We start from the raw sequence: 18,410 nt of genomic DNA on the forward strand, positions 1-18,410 counted from the left end.
TATTACAAACTTTTTTGATGCTTCCTTGAGTTTGACTCTGCTCAACTATCGTTATAGATTCTTGACACTTAGAGTGAAGTGAATTTTGGCATCAAATAAATATTCCCAAAATAACAATTTATTTTAATTAAAATAATTCCTTCTAAAAATAAAAGATTAACTTTTCAAGTTTGGCATAGTAAAGAGGACTGAAAATTAACAAAATTGGTTAAAAAAATATATTTATAAATCAATAGAGTTTTTCTTAACAACTGAGTAGTTTGTATGAAATATACTCATTATCATAACGTCTCAACAAAAGAATTAAATGCAATATATAATATTACTTTATTTACCACACGAAATAAAAGTTAATCATTCTAGTCTAATAAATATCAACAAGGCCTTTTGGCGAGGCAAACACATTTGAACCGGTGATATTATTTAAAACGGGACAAAACAAGATGTCTTCGTTTAGTTGTATTGAATTAATAGAGAAGTTCATTCCTTTATCTAACAAAATCGGGTATTTATAATTTAATATGCAAATGTATGGATTATATGTATATATTACTACAGTAAGTTCTGAATACGACAGTTGTAAAAGCAACAATCAAATATAGCTAGTAAGGTATATGGTATTCAAAAATGCAACATATGGGATGTAATAAAACAAAGTCAATTTTAAACCACGCATTTACTAGCTAAAATTATTTACGGACACGATTTGCTAATTACATATACAACAATATACCCTTAGCACTAAATATTGATAAAATATTTTAGCTCCCATATCTCTGGTCCATCACCAAAAATCTTATTATTTTATTAAATTTACCTAACTGGAGATCGAGTGGCACAATGACATATAAATATAAAAATTTAAACAAATCAATAATCAATATTATTAAACACGGATCGATAGTAGACTTACAATTTTAATTTAAGAAGTATAAACCGCCATTATATTAACAACTTATTTGAAGTACGTATAACACCATCTACTTCGTGTGTAAAATAAAAAAAATAACCCATCCTATTAGACAGGTTCAACAACTGATCATTCCTTATTCATGATAGTTCACAATGATACAAAATTTTACAAATAATTAACGATATTAAACAAGTCACAATACAAAAATAAGTATTCACATAGCACCGTCTAAGGAATTATGATCATCTCGTTCGGATTCTATTCTAAATCCGATATCTGTAAAATTAATTTATAGCGATATATATTTTTATAACCATAGATTACACAGCAAAACTTATTACTAATGATTTACTGTATTGTATTTGTATCGTATTGTATTGAATTTAATAAACACAGCTTTTTTCATAAAGCCGACTTTTATGACATGACTAACAATGGAGGACATTATTTTTACTGAGTTAAAAAAACATTTATTTATGTTAGTATTAAATATACAGAGCATTACTGGTAACCCGTGCTCTTCCTAGTAATTACCTGCCCCACAAATATTTTTATTACTAAACAAATTTGTGAATAACGAACAGTCCGAACAATACATTTCCGAGAAAGACATTAACGGAATCGAAGTACTAAATTTATTGCCGTTAAGTAAATATTTTGCACTTTGGACGCTCCTAGGATTTTAATTTTTAGGCGAATTTGAATATTATTTTTAATCTGTTCCCGGAAAGGCCGGTCGGTCTTTCCATTTAACATTTCTCTTTTAGTAATACTTGCTTTTTTATTTAAAAGGGTAAGATCAACAGTTATATTATTTTGTTATATCAACAATAAAAATAATATTTTAAACAGTATTGATTTACATAAAATTAGTTTGTTAGAAATCTGCCTTAGATTTAATTAATTTAATAATGGGTGGTCCATAACAAAGTTCAGTTTTGTTATTTAAAGAACCTCTTGCAGGCGAAGCTTGCATGCGGAGTTTAACGAGTACAACTTTTCGCACATCTAATGCGCGCAAGGAAGTCACATCACAGAAAATCATATCGAATCGGGGTGCCATTGAGTGGCCAATACGCAAGTCCAAACTTGTTTTCGTGAAATTCAAAAACTTGCTAAATTAAAGTAAAACATTCGCTCGATTCTAATAGCTTAAATTGTGATGTTTCGAAGAATGTTCCCGAAGACCTTTTTAAAATTTTATTTACATTTCCCCTTTGTTTAATATAAAGTACATATTCGTGCAATCACAACATAAATTTTCATGAATTATTTTCAAAAGTGAACATTATTATGGGTTACCGTTAATAACATCACTTCTTTTATAAATTTACAAGCGCTGTTTGTCCGATAGCTTGACAATTTCTCTGAGTTAGAGGTGGAAGAGCGCAGAATACACTTAGCCTTAGATGAGGCAAGAGGTTCCCTTTAGGGTCTCGGCTCCATCGTCATTATTTATTTTAAAGTAGACCGGAGTACTAGGTTACTTAGGTCGCTTCGAGAGATGCTCCATGACCACGCGGACCTCGACTCAGGATTGATGCACGTTCGGTATTCTGATTGGATTATACGAATCATATTTATTTTCGCACTACAATATCACCTCTGCCGGTAAATCATTGTTAAGGTTATGAATTTCAACTTCTTCTTCCTCTTCGTCGTCGCCGTTAGCCCCGCGAATTCTCCAGTCATCATCTTTCAGGTTGTTCTGATCAAGGAAATATATTTAGATAGATAAACATTTATTTTGCAGTACAATTATACATACAAAAATTAAACAAAAGACAACAAGGTACACAAAAACAGAAATTGACAAAATAAATACTAGTATTTGGGATTTTTTGGCGCAAAAGCTTCCGAAAGTTAACCTGAGGCTTTCAATCAAAACACATTTGCTATTCCAACTTAAAGGCGCTTTACAGGGCCGTACCTTGGCTAGGTTGGTTGTTATTGGCTGAGATAAGAAATTTTAGTACTTCGGAAAACGTTAGCGCTAGAAGTGGCGGAAAAAACTTCAGATACACTTCTATCTCATCTGACGGTTGGCGTCCGCTGTGGTTGACGAATCAACGTTATCGGGCCCTGAGCAAAAATAATTTTTAACAAATACTCACCAGATTTTCGACGGCATCTTTGTGCGCTTGCTTGATGTGGTCTTTAAGTGCGAAAGCTCGCGCATAACTCGCGCCGCACAGTGAACACGAGAACTTAAGACTATTTTGTCGCGAATGGATCTCAGTGTGGACTCTCACCGCGTACAGAGACGCGAACGGTCTGTGAAAAACGAGTTATATGTCTTCTGCTTTTCCATGATTTTATTAAATTACTATTATAAAATTGATGTTATCTTTTATAACATTTTCGTTAACAAACTAGTGGCTGGAGCTTCCTATTCATAAGGTGTCTGGTTTTGGAGACTATATCATCAACATCTTGTACGATGATAGACGTCCACTGCGAGGCACAGGCCTCCTCCAAAAATCGTTACTTGTGACCTGACTATGTCGACTGACCATATAGCGCGGAGGAGGGGGTCGACTTAGGAGATTCCGTTCTTTTTTTATCTAAGACTACTTTTATGCTCATTATATATGCGCAAAGAGTGATCTTTGGAGTAAGTCTATGCAGTGGACGTATATCGGCTGATACTATGATGGTGTATACACACACACATACATACATATATATAACAAGATATTATTAACTTGAAACAAATGGATATAAACCTTACAACTGTAAGTTGAATTATTTCTATTTTCTATATTATCTATATTCTCATAATATATTTTATGTTTCTTGCTTGAAGCACCTAGTTTTGTAAATTCTTAATACGGTTACTAGTCATTTTATAAATATCATTAAATCATTACTAGATGAGATAAAATATTCATAGGCGTCTATAAATTAACATGAAATAGATAAAAGTGTTATTTTCGCCCAAAATCAGACTATTTCAGTATTTTAATTTCTTATTTGCAAAATGTAGATAGCTCACCATAAAATAGACGTGAAAAAATTTTTTGAACCCATAGTAATAGAAACAACACAAGGCGCATAAAACACATTTATTTATTTTAAAAAAAACTCCGGTAACACGAAATTGCAACATTTTAAAAATACGTAACAAATTTTTTAAATAAATTTTAATCCACTACCTGTGCCATTATCCAACTTAGGCTTGACGTTTATTTAAAGAACAACCTGTATGTATTTAATTGTCATAGTGTCCTGTGGCTCGTTTACCTGGTGTGCTAATCATAGGGGCATTGCTATACTAATAACATTTCCATGATTAGTTGAACACTTAATGTGTTGAACTGAAAGTTTCCACAGATACAACTTGATAACACAAAATATCTAATGGATTTAAGCGTTATTTTGCGGAAATCCATCCTAAGTAAGGACGAATATATAGCTATTTCCGCCATGCAACAGTAGTCGTGCAATAAAGTGCACCGCCCGCCAGCCCGCTGATAAATGCGCATGCAGCAAACAATGCAAATTACACAACTACCACCGTTAAATCACTCAAAGAGTGCTGCATGCTGCATGGCGGAAGTAGCTATATATTCGTCCTTTTCTTACTTGATAACACTAATTAGAATAAGTGTTAATGAAAACTTACCTATTACATTGCTGGCAGGAGAAAGGCTTCGTGTGCGAGTTCTTATGGCCGGCGAGTTGCACAGACGTTTTGAATGCCTTGGGGCAGTAAGGACACTTGTATGCACGTACCTCCGAGTGCGTGAGAAGATGGTGGTTGTACACACTGTGTGCTTTAAACCTGCACGCGACATTAAATATGATGAAAAATAATTTTAAACAGTAGCTTTCACTATTCCATTATATTAATATATTAAATCAATAATAAAAGTTATCACTTTGAAATACGTTTCACTGCGATAGGCAGAGCTTTATATAGCTAATTTATTAATAATATGACATAATGAAACAAATTAATTATTTCGAAAAGGCTTCGTAATCATTTTCTAAATGTCAAGATCTTGATATAAAGTACATTTTAACATGTATTTATACATAGACTACAGGTTTTGTAGCGTCTCAAGCCCTGGCTATGTTACTTCAAAAGAGGGCTAGTCGCACTCTGCGCCCTACCACCACATACCCGCAGAATCTGCAAATGCCATTTGGGCAGCAGTGAGAGCCCAATAAGAAAAAATTTAATAGGTTCTAAACTATGATTCTATCAAGAAGAACCTGGCAAGAATATATATATTTCAACACCAATAACATTGCAGTTTTTCCGGTTATAAATGTTTTATTTGTCGAACTGTTTTATTTGTTGAACACAACATGATAATCCTAAGCATATTTATCACCTATATAATCTTAAATACAATATAATATATAAATTATGAAATATATTATAAGCTTTATTCATCAATCTTGCCTTAACATAAGTTTAGATGTATCTAATATATACAATTCTCGTATCACGGTGTGCGTGATTGAACTCCTCCGAAACAGCTCGACCGATTTTCGTGAATCTTAGCGCGCATATCGGCCAGGGTGGAGAATTGGATATTATCTATTTTTCATCCCCCTAAATGTTAAGGGAGGTCCACCCCCAATTTTTTTTTAATTTTAAGACAAAATTTTTTGTTTTAATTTTTTATGACACTGCATATAGAAGTACATACAACCCTAAATTTCACCTTTCTACGATCAACCCTTATTTTTTATTTGTTAATTAAAAACTTTATTTTATTTCCAAAACTACGTTTGCGGGATCAGCTAGCATTATATACAATACATAATATGTACACCAATTATTTACGAAAATAAGTTTTGTTACATACATTACATCCTATCAAGATTTTTATGGTTTCAATTCACGTCTGATGTTTGACATTTCAGGCAATTTAATATTTAGTCTGTAAAGAAAAGAACCTGTTAAGCCTATAATAGATTAGTGTTGGGCACAAACTTCATGGATTGTAAAGACTTAGGGTTCTCGGAATCGGAGTCTTCGAGCTAGTAAGTGAATAAAAAAACTACGTCGCGGCTGACGTCTAATAGACTTAGTGACATCTAAACGCAGGCAGAATTTCACATTCCTATTTTACCCCGAGTAGTCCTCGCTTCGCATAACTTATACTATACTTCTTTCAATACACTATAAACCTACACGGGTAAGGTCCTTCGTGCGATGTAACTGGGGTACCATTACCCAGCATACATTTTAGTCCGCGGACTTCTCATTTCCGCGGTCTCGATTTCGATGAAACTGCACAAAGCCTAAATCGGCTAGTAGCATAACATCAAACATAACTCGCAGTCTCATATATATCTCAAGGCAGCCGGCGCAAACAAAACCTAAGAAAAGGAAATCCGGGACACTTCTGCTTTATTATTGTAATGACAGCAATATATTCAAGTCAAGATATTTTAATTCTTTTTGAAACGTATTAAAATACGTATGAACGTTTTAATTTCCAAAACTTTGTCTCATATAAGAATACAAACATATTTTGACAAACGCATCTGTAACGAAACGGCAAGATCCTAAATTAAACACTTTATAAAACGGTTAATGGTAGTCGTAAAATTTAAATGTGCCGAAATGGGACATCGTACGTCGATATAGATATAAATACAATATTATAATTTCCAACAAGCCACACATGGCTCAAAAACGTACAACTATGAAGTCATGTTCTAAAAATATTATTATTTAATTATAGTTACGGCAAACATTACATTCAATCCACTTATGGATAATCGATCCGTATTTTTGATACACCTATAGTGCATAAATATTAAACATATAAACAATTTTAAAATTTTAAGAAGAAAGTTATTTAGTAATGTTTTGCAACATTTATACTAAAATTTCACTGAACTCATTGAGTTAATATCACAATTTTTTAATGTTTTTAATTTAAGCGCACGGTATCTTGTTATTTATACACCCTTAATGCATATATATTAAAGAACGAAATAGAAATAGATATTTTTAGAAAAGACAATTAACATTTACAGGTACATTAACAAAAAACGATCTCTAAATTTGAAATGAGTAAATTTGCATATTCTTAATTTGAACAAACATATTAATTATTGAAAGTATCACGATATTTAGTGGACATGACAAAATTAAAAAACGATTTTGTACAGCATAAAATAGTCCGCCGTGTTATGAATAAAGCTCTAACAAAACATCATACCCCTTAGGTACCTTCATGTTATAACAGCAGATTAAACCGAAGCCACATTTTGACGACATTTTATAAATAATGATTTATAATTTAGTACATAGATGCAACTAATCAATCTGATGAATTTATTAGATGTCAAAAAAGGTTAACAATTTTAACAAAAACATGTTTTGGTAAAATCTAAATTTAAACAACTCTTGGCTACTAATAATTTTCGATAAAAGTGCTATTTGCCCTGATCTCCCTTTATCGAAATTTATGTCACATCGGTGATGTGTTTGTAGGTTTTTTTTGACCGGACTTACTCGAGATTCAGCGGGTTCGAGACGCGGCGAGGCGCAGAGCGCGTCTAACTTAAGACCTTATTATGATAGCGAAGCAACATAATATTATTTCACCAGATTAAAAGGCCATTGAGCCCTTAGATCACTTCGTCGGACGTTCCATGGAGCGTCTGCCCCCGTGTCCCCTCACGTATTATTACTTTGACTATCACTCGTTTAGCAATCCGACAGAAGAGCGCCCGAGGTGGCCGAAACTCGACTTGGTCAGTTGCGACTGCTTTACTTCTGAAGTAAACTGATCGTTGGCGTTGGAGAAGTGACGGTGGAAACCCCAGCAACGTTTTTATCTAATATATTAGTGGGTTGGCGTCTTCTGTGATATTCAATCCGATCCTACTTCCGACGAGTCTGGTTGGTAATTGAATGATGACGAAAACGATGTGCAGTGTACGTGAGATGTCTTATTTTCTTCGCGTCGTCTGAAAACTCGAGAGCGTGTCTCAGTCAGAAAGCGGTGCGGCCTTTGAATGTACTGGATTTAATTGTATTATAAGTGGCGGCACCTACAATCAGTGCATTTGTGTGGAGCGGCAGTATTAAAATAATGCGATCTTTGGCAGTTGCAGGGCTTCATTACGTACATACCATAGCGTATATCAAACCACGGGCTTGCATCTTAGAATGGGTCTGATTACAATTTTACAAGGATTACTTTATTGGACAGTGACATATTACTCTCGCTATTTAGCAATGTATAGAGGCGATAGAACACGAAAGTTGGCATTTTTGGGCGTTTTCAACGTGCGCATGGAACGTAAGTTTGTCCCCCAGAATGACACCTAGAGCTCTGGCTCACTGGGCTGTTTATAATCGGAGCTGGTAGAGAGGAGCGGTTGCACTTCCAAAAAAGCATTGTTGGTGGAATTAATTTTAATTTCACATTTCCGGAACCATGGTCCAAGGACGTTGGCAGCGGTCGGGAGACGTTTGGCGACGGCGCCGGTGGCGTCCAGCAGTGTAAATGTAAACTGACGTCTGTGATTTGGGAGAGGTCTGCACTCATGACACGAGGGAAGTCGTTGGCAAAAGCGTCTCCTATCTAGTATAATCGGGGTATTCGTCGATATTGTAAAACACGTACCTCTTGTTGCAGTGCGGGCAGGCGTAAGGGCGTGCGCCTGTGTGTGTGCGCATGTGCAACGTGAGGCAGTAAGACACGCGGAACGCCTTGCCGCATATCTCGCAAGCGTGAGGCTTCTCACCTAAAACATCATTGTATTCTAATAAACGCTATTTTATAGACATCCTCAAAAAACATATTTAACTCAAACTGCCTCGACCATTTGCCGAATTATCACTATAGTATCATATACATGATGCGTTATAAACGTAAAAGCTTTAAAGGGGGAAGTGTATAGCTCTTTAAAAATATTTATACTCATAAACAAACACTCTGTATATAGTGATCCCTCACAAACTATTGGAATGGGAAAGAACAATAAATTTTAGCAGTACGAAGTCTACGAAGAAGATAGTAAGCAATAACTAAATGTAATATATATTAATTCGAATATTGCAAACGCTTTTTTCTTACAATATTGTTATTAAGTTGTTTATTATTTCTGAAACCATTGACATTTGGATATGTACCGTACATTTTTTTTATGACCCTCGCTATTGGGGGCCTCTCGTACCCCTATTTGTGGTGGGATAGGGACTTTATTAGCATTTAAATTTTTCACATTATCTTTTATTTTCTCTCTCTTCTTTCATTCTTCACATTCTCTTTCGGTCCGTTTTCTATCTTTCATGCTACATTTCTACTTTCTTACCCTTTTGCTGTGTTCGTCTATCATTCTTCCCTTTTTCTTTTTACATTTTTCGATTAGTATTTTTATTTTACATTGTTAATTATTCTATAATTATTTTCTATCACAGTTTTGTTTCTATTTACATTTTTAATCTATTTATCTTTTTATACTCTGTTTGCTTTATTTATTTCTATCGCCCTTTTGGCGATCTCTTTACAAAGGGATATGAATGCCTGTTTGTCATCTCCGCCTATCAGGGAGGGTATTGTCTCCTCCCTGATTTCAACGCCAGACCGACACTCGAAGCCGTGCCGGAGTCCCCCGAATGCGGGACACCGGGTGTACCGCACATTAATCGAGAGCAAATGAGCTATACTTTCAGCTCTTTAAAGCTTTTACACTTATAACCTATCACTTTGTTAGCGAAGGTCTAGGTCAAGGTCTAGTTACAAATTTCATTTTATAAGTACAATTTTTAATTTCTAGCTAACCTGTATGTATTCTTTCGTGCTTGACTTTCTCATGTGGCCTTGCAAACTTCCTATTACAATATACGCATGTATACGGGAGAGATCTGTCTTGTTTTTCAACCACTACCTGAAAAAAAATAAAAATTTAAATATTGCAAACATTAAACATTGACATTAGAATGTCAAATCAGAAAAATACAACAAAATAAAGTTTAACACGTTTTTTTTGTTACAAATAAAATACACATTCAGTTATATTAATTCGATTCACTACAAATTTAATTTATGTAAAGTCAAAATATTCTTTCTGGATGGATTATAGATCAAGGACATATCAAGCTTCTTCAACAATATTTTGCGTAACAATTTGTTAGTACTTGGTTATGATATAATTTATAACAAGAGTAATTTTTTTCTATTACAATCGTTTATTTATTGTAAACATAATGCTACTTATGAAACGTAATATTTGTACGCATATTCACACTACGATATTTACGTTAGTAAATTACAGAGAAACTTTATTGTAGACAAATAAATACAAGGAAGTGTTATTAGTTACATTTCTGCCGAAATTGCTGTCCCGCGACTTAAGAAAGCGCGCCAAGGTGGGGGCCGAGATAAAAAACATGACCACCGCTGCAAGCGTTGATGACGGCCTGACGGAACGGAGCGGCTGATAATCCCCTCCTCGTCTCACCGCACATACCTAAGGCGCGGTACAGCGGTTTCGGAAACGCAACAGTCTCACTGTCACAAGAAAGGTACAGAGAACCGTTTCACTAGCCCATCCACGTCCCGGGATTTTTTCAATACAAAAGTGCTTTTCACAGTATGATGACAATTCAACATGATCATATGCATTTATATTCCTAATATCCAATTTCCGGTTATGAGTATTCATATCAATACTAGCGTACACGTTATAAAAATTGCCAATCATCGATATGTGAAACTATGAAAAATAAAGAATCCGTCTGCTATTACTTTACCTTTTCCATATTATGTACACCCATGTGCATCTTTAAATACTCTTTCGAATGGAATTTCTTGTTGCAAATGTCGCAGTTCATCGTGTTCGTGGGGTAGGTGTGAGATTCCTCGTGTATGGTGCGATAGTCCTCTGGTATCAATTTGAAGCATATTGGGCATATATATTTATCCTCACTGGCTGTATTGCCTTCTGGTGTTTCCACAGGTGGTTCGATTGGCCGAGACCTAATAATAATAATTAATGTTATAAATTTGTTTTACTGATAGGTCTATTTTCATCTATCCATTGACTTATCACGATATCTTAATCGTATCTTAAAATATGGTAAGTATATTAAAAACTCTGAAAAGAAGTCAGTTAAGAAAATCTTTTATGAATTTCCACTCCTAAAGGGGTGAGTGGCTTTCATTTAAAAAAAAATGCTTATTTTCCAACTATAGGCATGTAACTTGTAAAAATGAACTTTAAGGTATGTTATTGATTACCAAAAATGGATTTTATGAAATTATATGTACATAAGTAGTATGAAGTAACGAGGGATAACTAATACATGTATATAATGCAAGATGTAAATAGGCAATCAAAAGCGAAATTCAAAAAAAAAATTAAAGTATCTTTAGTCAAGGAGGCATTTACATGCACTTTGCCTTTTAATCGTCGACTGTTTTAAAATTATAAGTTGTAAATTACCCCTGGCTCGGAACGCTAATCTTTTGAAAAAAGTCGACCAGAAACTTAACAGTTGCTCTTTTAAATGAAATTAAAAAAATCCATGAATACATTATAATATCAATCATGTAAATAGGTCAACAAATAAAGTTCCACTCGTTTTCATCAACTAAAAACTTAAACGCTATTATAAGATTTAATTAAAAATATTGTTTTAATTTTAGATTTAAAAAACGAAGAAAAGATTTAAGATATCTTCTGGAAATTTATTATATACTCATAGCAAATTAAACTAAATATTTTGCACTGTTACATTGTAATATCGAATATATGTGGGAATGTTTAGTTTTAGGAGCAACATTAAAAAAAAATGTAATGACGTCTAGTAAATTTTGGCAGATGACAGTTGTGATTAAGAGGACTTGTTAAGTAGTTGTATTAATTAAAGTTTTAGAAGTAAATAAGAGTGTTTTTCCGTGGAGTATCCCATATATTACAATAAAAATATTCAATTTATTATTCGCCAGGATTTTTTTATACAAAAAAGCTTTCCTTGACAATCTAGGCCTCCCGATTTAGGTACATATCATCTGAACACCTGATCTAGAATAATAAAAAAATCGAAACTGAATTCAAAAACAAACGCTAATTTTAAATACTAGCAATATATCATACAATAAATTATTAATTTACTTACTTAATTGGATCGTGCATTCGTTTGTGTAGCTTTAAAGATTTACTTGTCGGAAAGACGGTTGAACACACGCCGCACTCGAATGAAGTAGGAGATGGAATATTTACTTCGTCTATAAAAGGATTTTTTTAATTTATAAATAAAATATATTCCCATAATATGTATTATGAACTTTTATCATATAATATTAGCATTATTATGTATAATATTTACACATATAAAAAATAAGCCCATTAAAAATTTTATAGTGCTGCTGACACCACTGAACCACTCTTTACGAAAGCTGTGATGAAGTCTGGAATGTTGATTTTTAAGCAAGATTGGGTAGATTAAGTTATAACCCAGTGCCATATCTTACTAAAACAACCATTCTTGGTTATTGAACATTGTGTTATTAAGGGGCATCACTACCTTCTCGACAATGTTATCTACACATATTTGTGCCAATGTTTTGATTCCTCTTGGCAACTGACTGGGTCATTTAGAACCTCCTTATATTTTTGTTTGCTTTTTATCCTTTTTGTATTGGCTGTTTGTGTCACTATACAGTTATGGCTTGTTCATTTGTTCTGTTTGTTACATATTTTATTACTGTTACCTAGTTTTTTTTTTTTTTAATATAATAATACCACCATCATTTTAATTTATTTAATCAATTTATACAATTTACATGCTCACCAACAGAACACTCAATCAAACCATCACTGAAGTCAGATAATGCTCAGTTGTATACTTTTGATTAATTGGGAAGCCGCTTCAGAGCTCTCTATATATAAATATGGTCATTTTTTGTTACAATATTGCTCAATTGTAAAAATTAACCAATTTGAACACAATGTTTTTCTGTGACATCCCTTTGTGTTATGTTAGTATATGTTTTGAATTTACTATGCTATTATTTTTAAATTGTCAGTTAAGAAATGACCAGTGTGTCTCTTACAGGCTGCAAGTCTTAAGTCACCTTTTAATCTATGCAATATGGTTCTAGATGGTATCTTTGTCTTCCAAAATAAAATACTTTGTTTTCATACAGGATATTGAACTCATTCCATTACTCCTTTGGTCGCCTTATTCGTACAACACTACATAGATGGACTAATTTTTTTGTCACAGACAAAAGAGGTTTCATTGTACCTATCATTAGCCCGGTAATTAAACATTTGACTAAAACCAAGTGTATGGATGATTTTAAAAATTGTATTTGGCACCATGTTTACTCTATATAATGCAATCAAAGAAATTTGGTTCCCTTTAACACCAAACTGCATTTTAATATCACACCAATACAATATATAAGCGTAAAAATAAAAAAAACACAACAAATAATCATATATAAATAACAGATTCCAAATTCAAAAGTAGTATATTTATTCCTAATTATCACTTTATAGCCAGGCTAAATAAGTTTCACTTAGTTTAAAGTAGCAAAGCACTAGAGACTGGACTAGATTTATCATTTAAAGATAAAATAATTTTTTTCAACATTGGATCTGTTATTGATGGTCAACTTTTTATTTTTGCATATCTGCTTTGCAGTTGTGGAGAGGAAGCAGGAGAAAACTTCACAACAACACATCCTTTAAAAAAGGTTTATAATACAGATTCATGTACATACACTTTCTGTCGAATGTAGTCTAAACAAAAACAAAAGAATCCAGCAACATCATGTCGATTATTTTATTTTTATTCAGACCAGGCTTCCTATCATTCTAATATTTGTTTATTGAAATATATGCTGGTTTGTTAATTTATTTTTAATACGTGATTTGAATTTAATTATTGGTAGTTTAGAAATTTTACCAAATAATCTGATACCGTGAATGAATTCTTCGCCCTTAATATTTTTTAAACACTGTCGACGTGAAAACAAAATATCCTATTTAGGTATATTGTATGGCCACACTGTAAGAATATTGATTTTTTTAAATCTATTTTCTTAAGGAGGTCCATAATCCTATGCCATACATTGGATAGCTCTCTTTCTTAAGCACTTGATAGTAAGTAATATTTAGGACTTGGAACGTGCCATGCTATAAATATTTCTTACATGTAGTTTTTGTTAGTTCAGTATTTTGTGCAAATTGAAATAAATTGTTTACCTGATCTAGATTTATGCACTTTCATATGCGCACAGAGTGATTTCGGATTTTCATAAGCCACTGGACATTGCAAACAGGGATATTTTACTGAAATAAATAGTAGTTTCATTGACAAAATATTCTCATTTTGTAAATTGATTATTACTTTAAACATAATAAGATTTAATTTTTTATTAAGCCATAGTAATTTTTTTAATAGTAAACAAGCAGGAACGAGATTCTTATGTACACATAAGTAATTTAAACACTTTAAGAAAGTTTTCAGACAACCTAAACCTACTGATGATATAATCATTTCATGGACTTTCTCGACTGTTACACGTAATACTTCAATAAGATATCTATTAAGTGGCAAAAACATTTTTTCCCTTAAGAACACAAAAGTGTAATAATGGAAAGTAATACATTTGTGTATAATGATTATTAATGTAATAAATTCATATTTATTTCAATGTAGCAGGTGAATTAAAAAAACGTTATTAGACTAGTACAATGCTAATGCTTGTAATAGCCTTACTTTTTCAATGAAAACCAAATTGTGCCAATTAAATTTAGTCATATAATCTATAATTTATTAAACTTTTTTAAACTTACATGGTTTACAAGGATGTGATTTGAATTCAGACAATGAAGAGACACATATATTGCACGACATGCAGTTATAGACTTTCACCATACTCCCCAATGTTGTTTGCATTTCTTTCACAACTACTTTATGATATGGGCCATTCTTATCTAAAAAAAAAAAAGAAAACGTTAAAAAATATGGGTACTATGTAAACAAGGAAATAGCTATGTATACCTAATATATAGCTAGCATATATCTTAACATTTTGATTCTCACCCTCAGATTCTTTAATATCCTTAACAATGCTGTTACTAAATTTATCTATTTGTACATAACATTTTGTTATTTCTGGTTCGTTTCCTTTTTCCTCAGTTTCTTTTATTGGAATGATTATAGATTGTTCTGGAATTAGGTACAAATGCAGGATATGACTTATAGTCTAGAAAATTCCTTATCAGCTGTGCAGTTGTTTGTCATGCACATATGAAATGTAATTTTCTTCATGTGAATCTTACCCATCAGTTGTTGACGAACTTCATCATTTGTTTCTAGGATTACAGGTGCTTCCACAATGTCTCCAGTCTCTGTTATCATGCGACGGGATGCTTGCTTATCATTTGGAGTTAAGTCCTCACTGTCTATAGTCTCATATTCTATTGTTTCATCATTCGCACTATCCAAACGCTCCTGAAAACAAAATATTTCTAATATTGCTCCTATTTTTTTTTATTTATAGAATCATATGATCAATAGAGAGAATCTCTATACTTAGTTGGTTCTTTCAATGGTTTAAATCGGTTTTCTCTTCAGTCAGCAAATTGTCTAGGAAATGTTTAGCAGCATGGCGAGTTGTGTAGGATGACTTTCTAATCTCTTTTTGTGCTTCTGGCTTGAATTTCTGACTGCACTGTGATTATTGTAATTACTAGCTATGTAATGTTTGAAAATGTTTGTCATTCACAGAAATCACAGAGCATTGGATACTTGCTTGAAGTTCAAGTTCTGAGATCTCTAGATTATGCTTATGCTGGAGTTACATGCTAAGCTTCTGAATTGAACTTTATAGGTCCATATGGGGTTTATCAAATTTTCATAAATTAAGAGCTTGTTTTCTAGTAGACTGAGTCTGTTTGAGCAGGTGTGTTGTGGTCTGCTTTCAGGTCATCTGAGGTTCTATGTGCTTCTGTGTATTAAATACAACTATATGGCTTCATGCAGTTTTATAAGCGTACATATTGTTGAAATCTGACTTAGAATAAAGATATTCATTTTTGTGGGCCTTTAACTATGACAAACTGAAGTGATATACTTTAATATCTCTTCCAGCTTTATTATTAGGATCTGGTGCTTTGTTGAACTTTAATCAAATGACAACCTTACAGAAAAGTGATCAAAAATTTTCACCACACTCCTCCATTGAGCACTATAACAGGAGTATAAACTAAACCATCACTGGGCGGCAAAATTATCATCACATCATATTTGGACAAGACAAAAATCCAACTTCAGTTCTATAACTTGATCATGACTTAAATATCTGGAAAGCTTATTTGAAACAGTGTCCTTACATATTTAATTATATATATAAAGTAATATTGAAATTAAGTTACCTCCACGACAACTTCTTGATCATTGTGATATTTTTGTATATGCTCCATAACAGAAGAAAAAGAAACTCCACACGTATTGCATGAATATAATCCATCATTATTTTCTAAAGGTTGGTTCACTGCTGTGTCTGTTGGGCAGTCAACTTCTAACTTTAAATCTGAGAAGGTAGATATGCATATAACATAAATAATCATATAAATAAGTACAACTGGAATTACATATTCCATTCCATTCATTAGTAGTTTTAAAATGTTTTACAGTTATCACCATACCATAAAAATATTTTAAAGTTTAATTAAATATTTTAAATTTCTACATAAAACAATTAACTAAAAGCTCTTTTCTGGTCACCATGTAAATTACTACATACTACATTACATTTATAACTAGCAATGGCATGGTTAGATCAATAATAATATTTTAAACTTAGCTGAAGATGACTAATTATGGAAAGCGCTTCTATATCAATAAAATCTCATAATGCAAATGATAAATGGCAACCACATCTACTCGGGCATGTCAGTACAAAGTCAAAATTTAGCTTCTTTTATATCTATCAGTAACTCATTGAGGAACTAATAAAATGGCTAGAGAATGGTCACCTACTCAGTTTGTTAAAACAGTTAAAAAGTATGCCATGCAGCAAGTCTGAACAATAATAGTAGCAGAGATTGATGTGATTCGCCAGAACTTTTAGTCATGACAAAAAGACAGAGAAGAAGATAATTCATCAAAAATTTGTTATTTATGAATAAGTTTTCTATATACCTTCATATGTAAGCTATTAAAAGTAGGTAATTTCCACAAATGTACTGAGTCATCACAATGTCTGGAACCAAAAGGCTTAGACTTGATATTTCATAGAAATATCCTCCTAGCCAAGTAGTTGAGCTCAGAATGGAGCTGGTTTAAGGGACAATTATTATGATTACAAAGCAGGTGGGGGATATTTAGTAAGTAAAAAGTATGAAAACAAAATAGATTATACCATCAACAGTCATAGATATTGTTCCATCATTATTTTGCTTGACTACTGTACTCCCAGTATTTAATATTGACTCATCATCAGTTACTATCACATATCTATCTCCACTTTCCTTAACAAGCTTCAGCTCTTTTGCATAAGTGTTTTGTTTCAGTACCTGTTCATTAACAAACTCTACATACTTTTTCTTTTGATGTGTGAACACAATAGCATTATTGGAAAAATGACATTCTGTATTGTCTTTCTGAATATTTTCTGAAAAATAAGTAAATAGTTATTTTTAAAAATGTCCATTAAAAGGCACATTAAACTCTGATGAACCTTTAATCATTTTTTGAAACATATTTACTATAGATTTTATAATTAATACGTCCCATACATATTGTTTTATATTATAATAATTATACCATGATCACAGTAAGTTCAATACAATCACTATGATTTTTTAAGCTTGTTTAACAAGTGCAGTTCATACTGCACTTGTAGATAAAAAGATGCCCTGTGGATAAAAATAATTTCCAAATTGTTCTCTCAACACTTAAAATAAATTATTACATTACACTTAAAAAACTGTACTTTTGATTCAAGATTATTAATAATTATTTCATATATAGCTCAGTTCTTACCATTATCTTGTACTACATTTAAATCTGTACTACCATTACTTTCAACATTATTTTCTGCAAGTGATTCACTTTTACTTTTAGTACCACTAGCAGAATTAGTTTGGTGGCAATTGTCTAGGCTTAAATGTTCTATAAGGTGCACTAAAGTAGACCATTTATCCTTACAAATAGGACAAATTAAATTTGACAAAATGTTCGCTAAATGTTCTATTAAACTATGCTTAGAATTAAAGGTTTCTTTACAACATAAAGGGCATATTATTGTTGTGTCTCCCATTTTGCTAAATAATCGTATACGTTTGATGCGAAATTTAAATTAAGTAAGATGTAAACATAACATTATCATTGCATCAGAGCTACATTCAGTTTGTATCTAAATTCTCAACACAAATCCAATTTTGAAGAACTTCACACTAATTTAGAGCAAGCACAGCAAAACACAGATACAGCAGAAAAACAAGATGCGTTGTCAAATGTCAAAAACATAGAACAGCAAGTAGTTAGTCT

At 32.5% G+C, this 18,410-nt stretch overlaps 1 protein-coding gene across 3 annotated transcripts; it reads right to left on the reverse strand.

Moving 5' to 3' along the window:
- Positions 1-1,288: 1,288 nt before the first annotated feature.
- On the reverse strand, positions 1,289-18,304 carry LOC137918959 (zinc finger protein 431-like). 3 transcript variants are annotated; one of them, XM_068761906.1, is made up of 14 exons: positions 17,904-18,304; positions 17,281-17,532; positions 16,292-16,419; positions 15,197-15,368; positions 14,958-15,083; positions 14,708-14,848; positions 14,114-14,200; positions 12,018-12,126; positions 10,650-10,875; positions 9,679-9,784; positions 8,518-8,638; positions 4,539-4,697; positions 3,028-3,187; positions 1,289-2,621 (listed from the first exon to the last, which is right to left on the reverse strand). In XM_068761906.1, exons 1-14 carry the CDS (start codon positions 18,178-18,180, stop codon positions 2,505-2,507), a joined length of 2,181 nt encoding a protein of 726 aa, XP_068618007.1. In that variant the 5' UTR covers positions 18,181-18,304; the 3' UTR covers positions 1,289-2,504. The 3 variants fall into 3 exon arrangements, with proteins under 3 accessions (XP_068618007.1, XP_068618006.1, XP_068618008.1); XM_068761905.1 differs by having other exon boundaries at positions 16,292-16,449; XM_068761907.1 differs by lacking the exon at positions 14,958-15,083 and having other exon boundaries at positions 16,292-16,449.
- Between the last annotated feature and the right edge of the window lie 106 nt (positions 18,305-18,410).

Source organism: Battus philenor, unplaced genomic scaffold, assembly GCF_028537555.1.
Source record: "Battus philenor isolate CCGP_79_NKW_IND1 unplaced genomic scaffold, ilBatPhil1.0.hap1 SCAF_15, whole genome shotgun sequence".
NCBI lineage: Eukaryota > Metazoa > Arthropoda > Insecta > Lepidoptera > Papilionidae > Battus > Battus philenor.

What these genes read in the sequence shown, in the direction of transcription:
- LOC137918959 (XM_068761905.1), bottom strand. Translation starts at nt 18,180, where the DNA reads ATGGGAGACACAACAATAATATGCCCTTTATGTTGTAAAGAAACCTTT. An exon ending in CGAATGCACGATCCAATTAA is followed by an intron (nt 10,876 to 12,017) that starts GTAAGTAAATTA and finishes TATTATTATTAG; the next exon opens with GTCTCGGCCAATCGAACCAC. An exon ending in GTGTACATAATATGGAAAAG is followed by an intron (nt 9,785 to 10,649) that starts GTAAAGTAATAG and finishes ATTTTTTTTCAG; the next exon opens with GTAGTGGTTGAAAAACAAGA.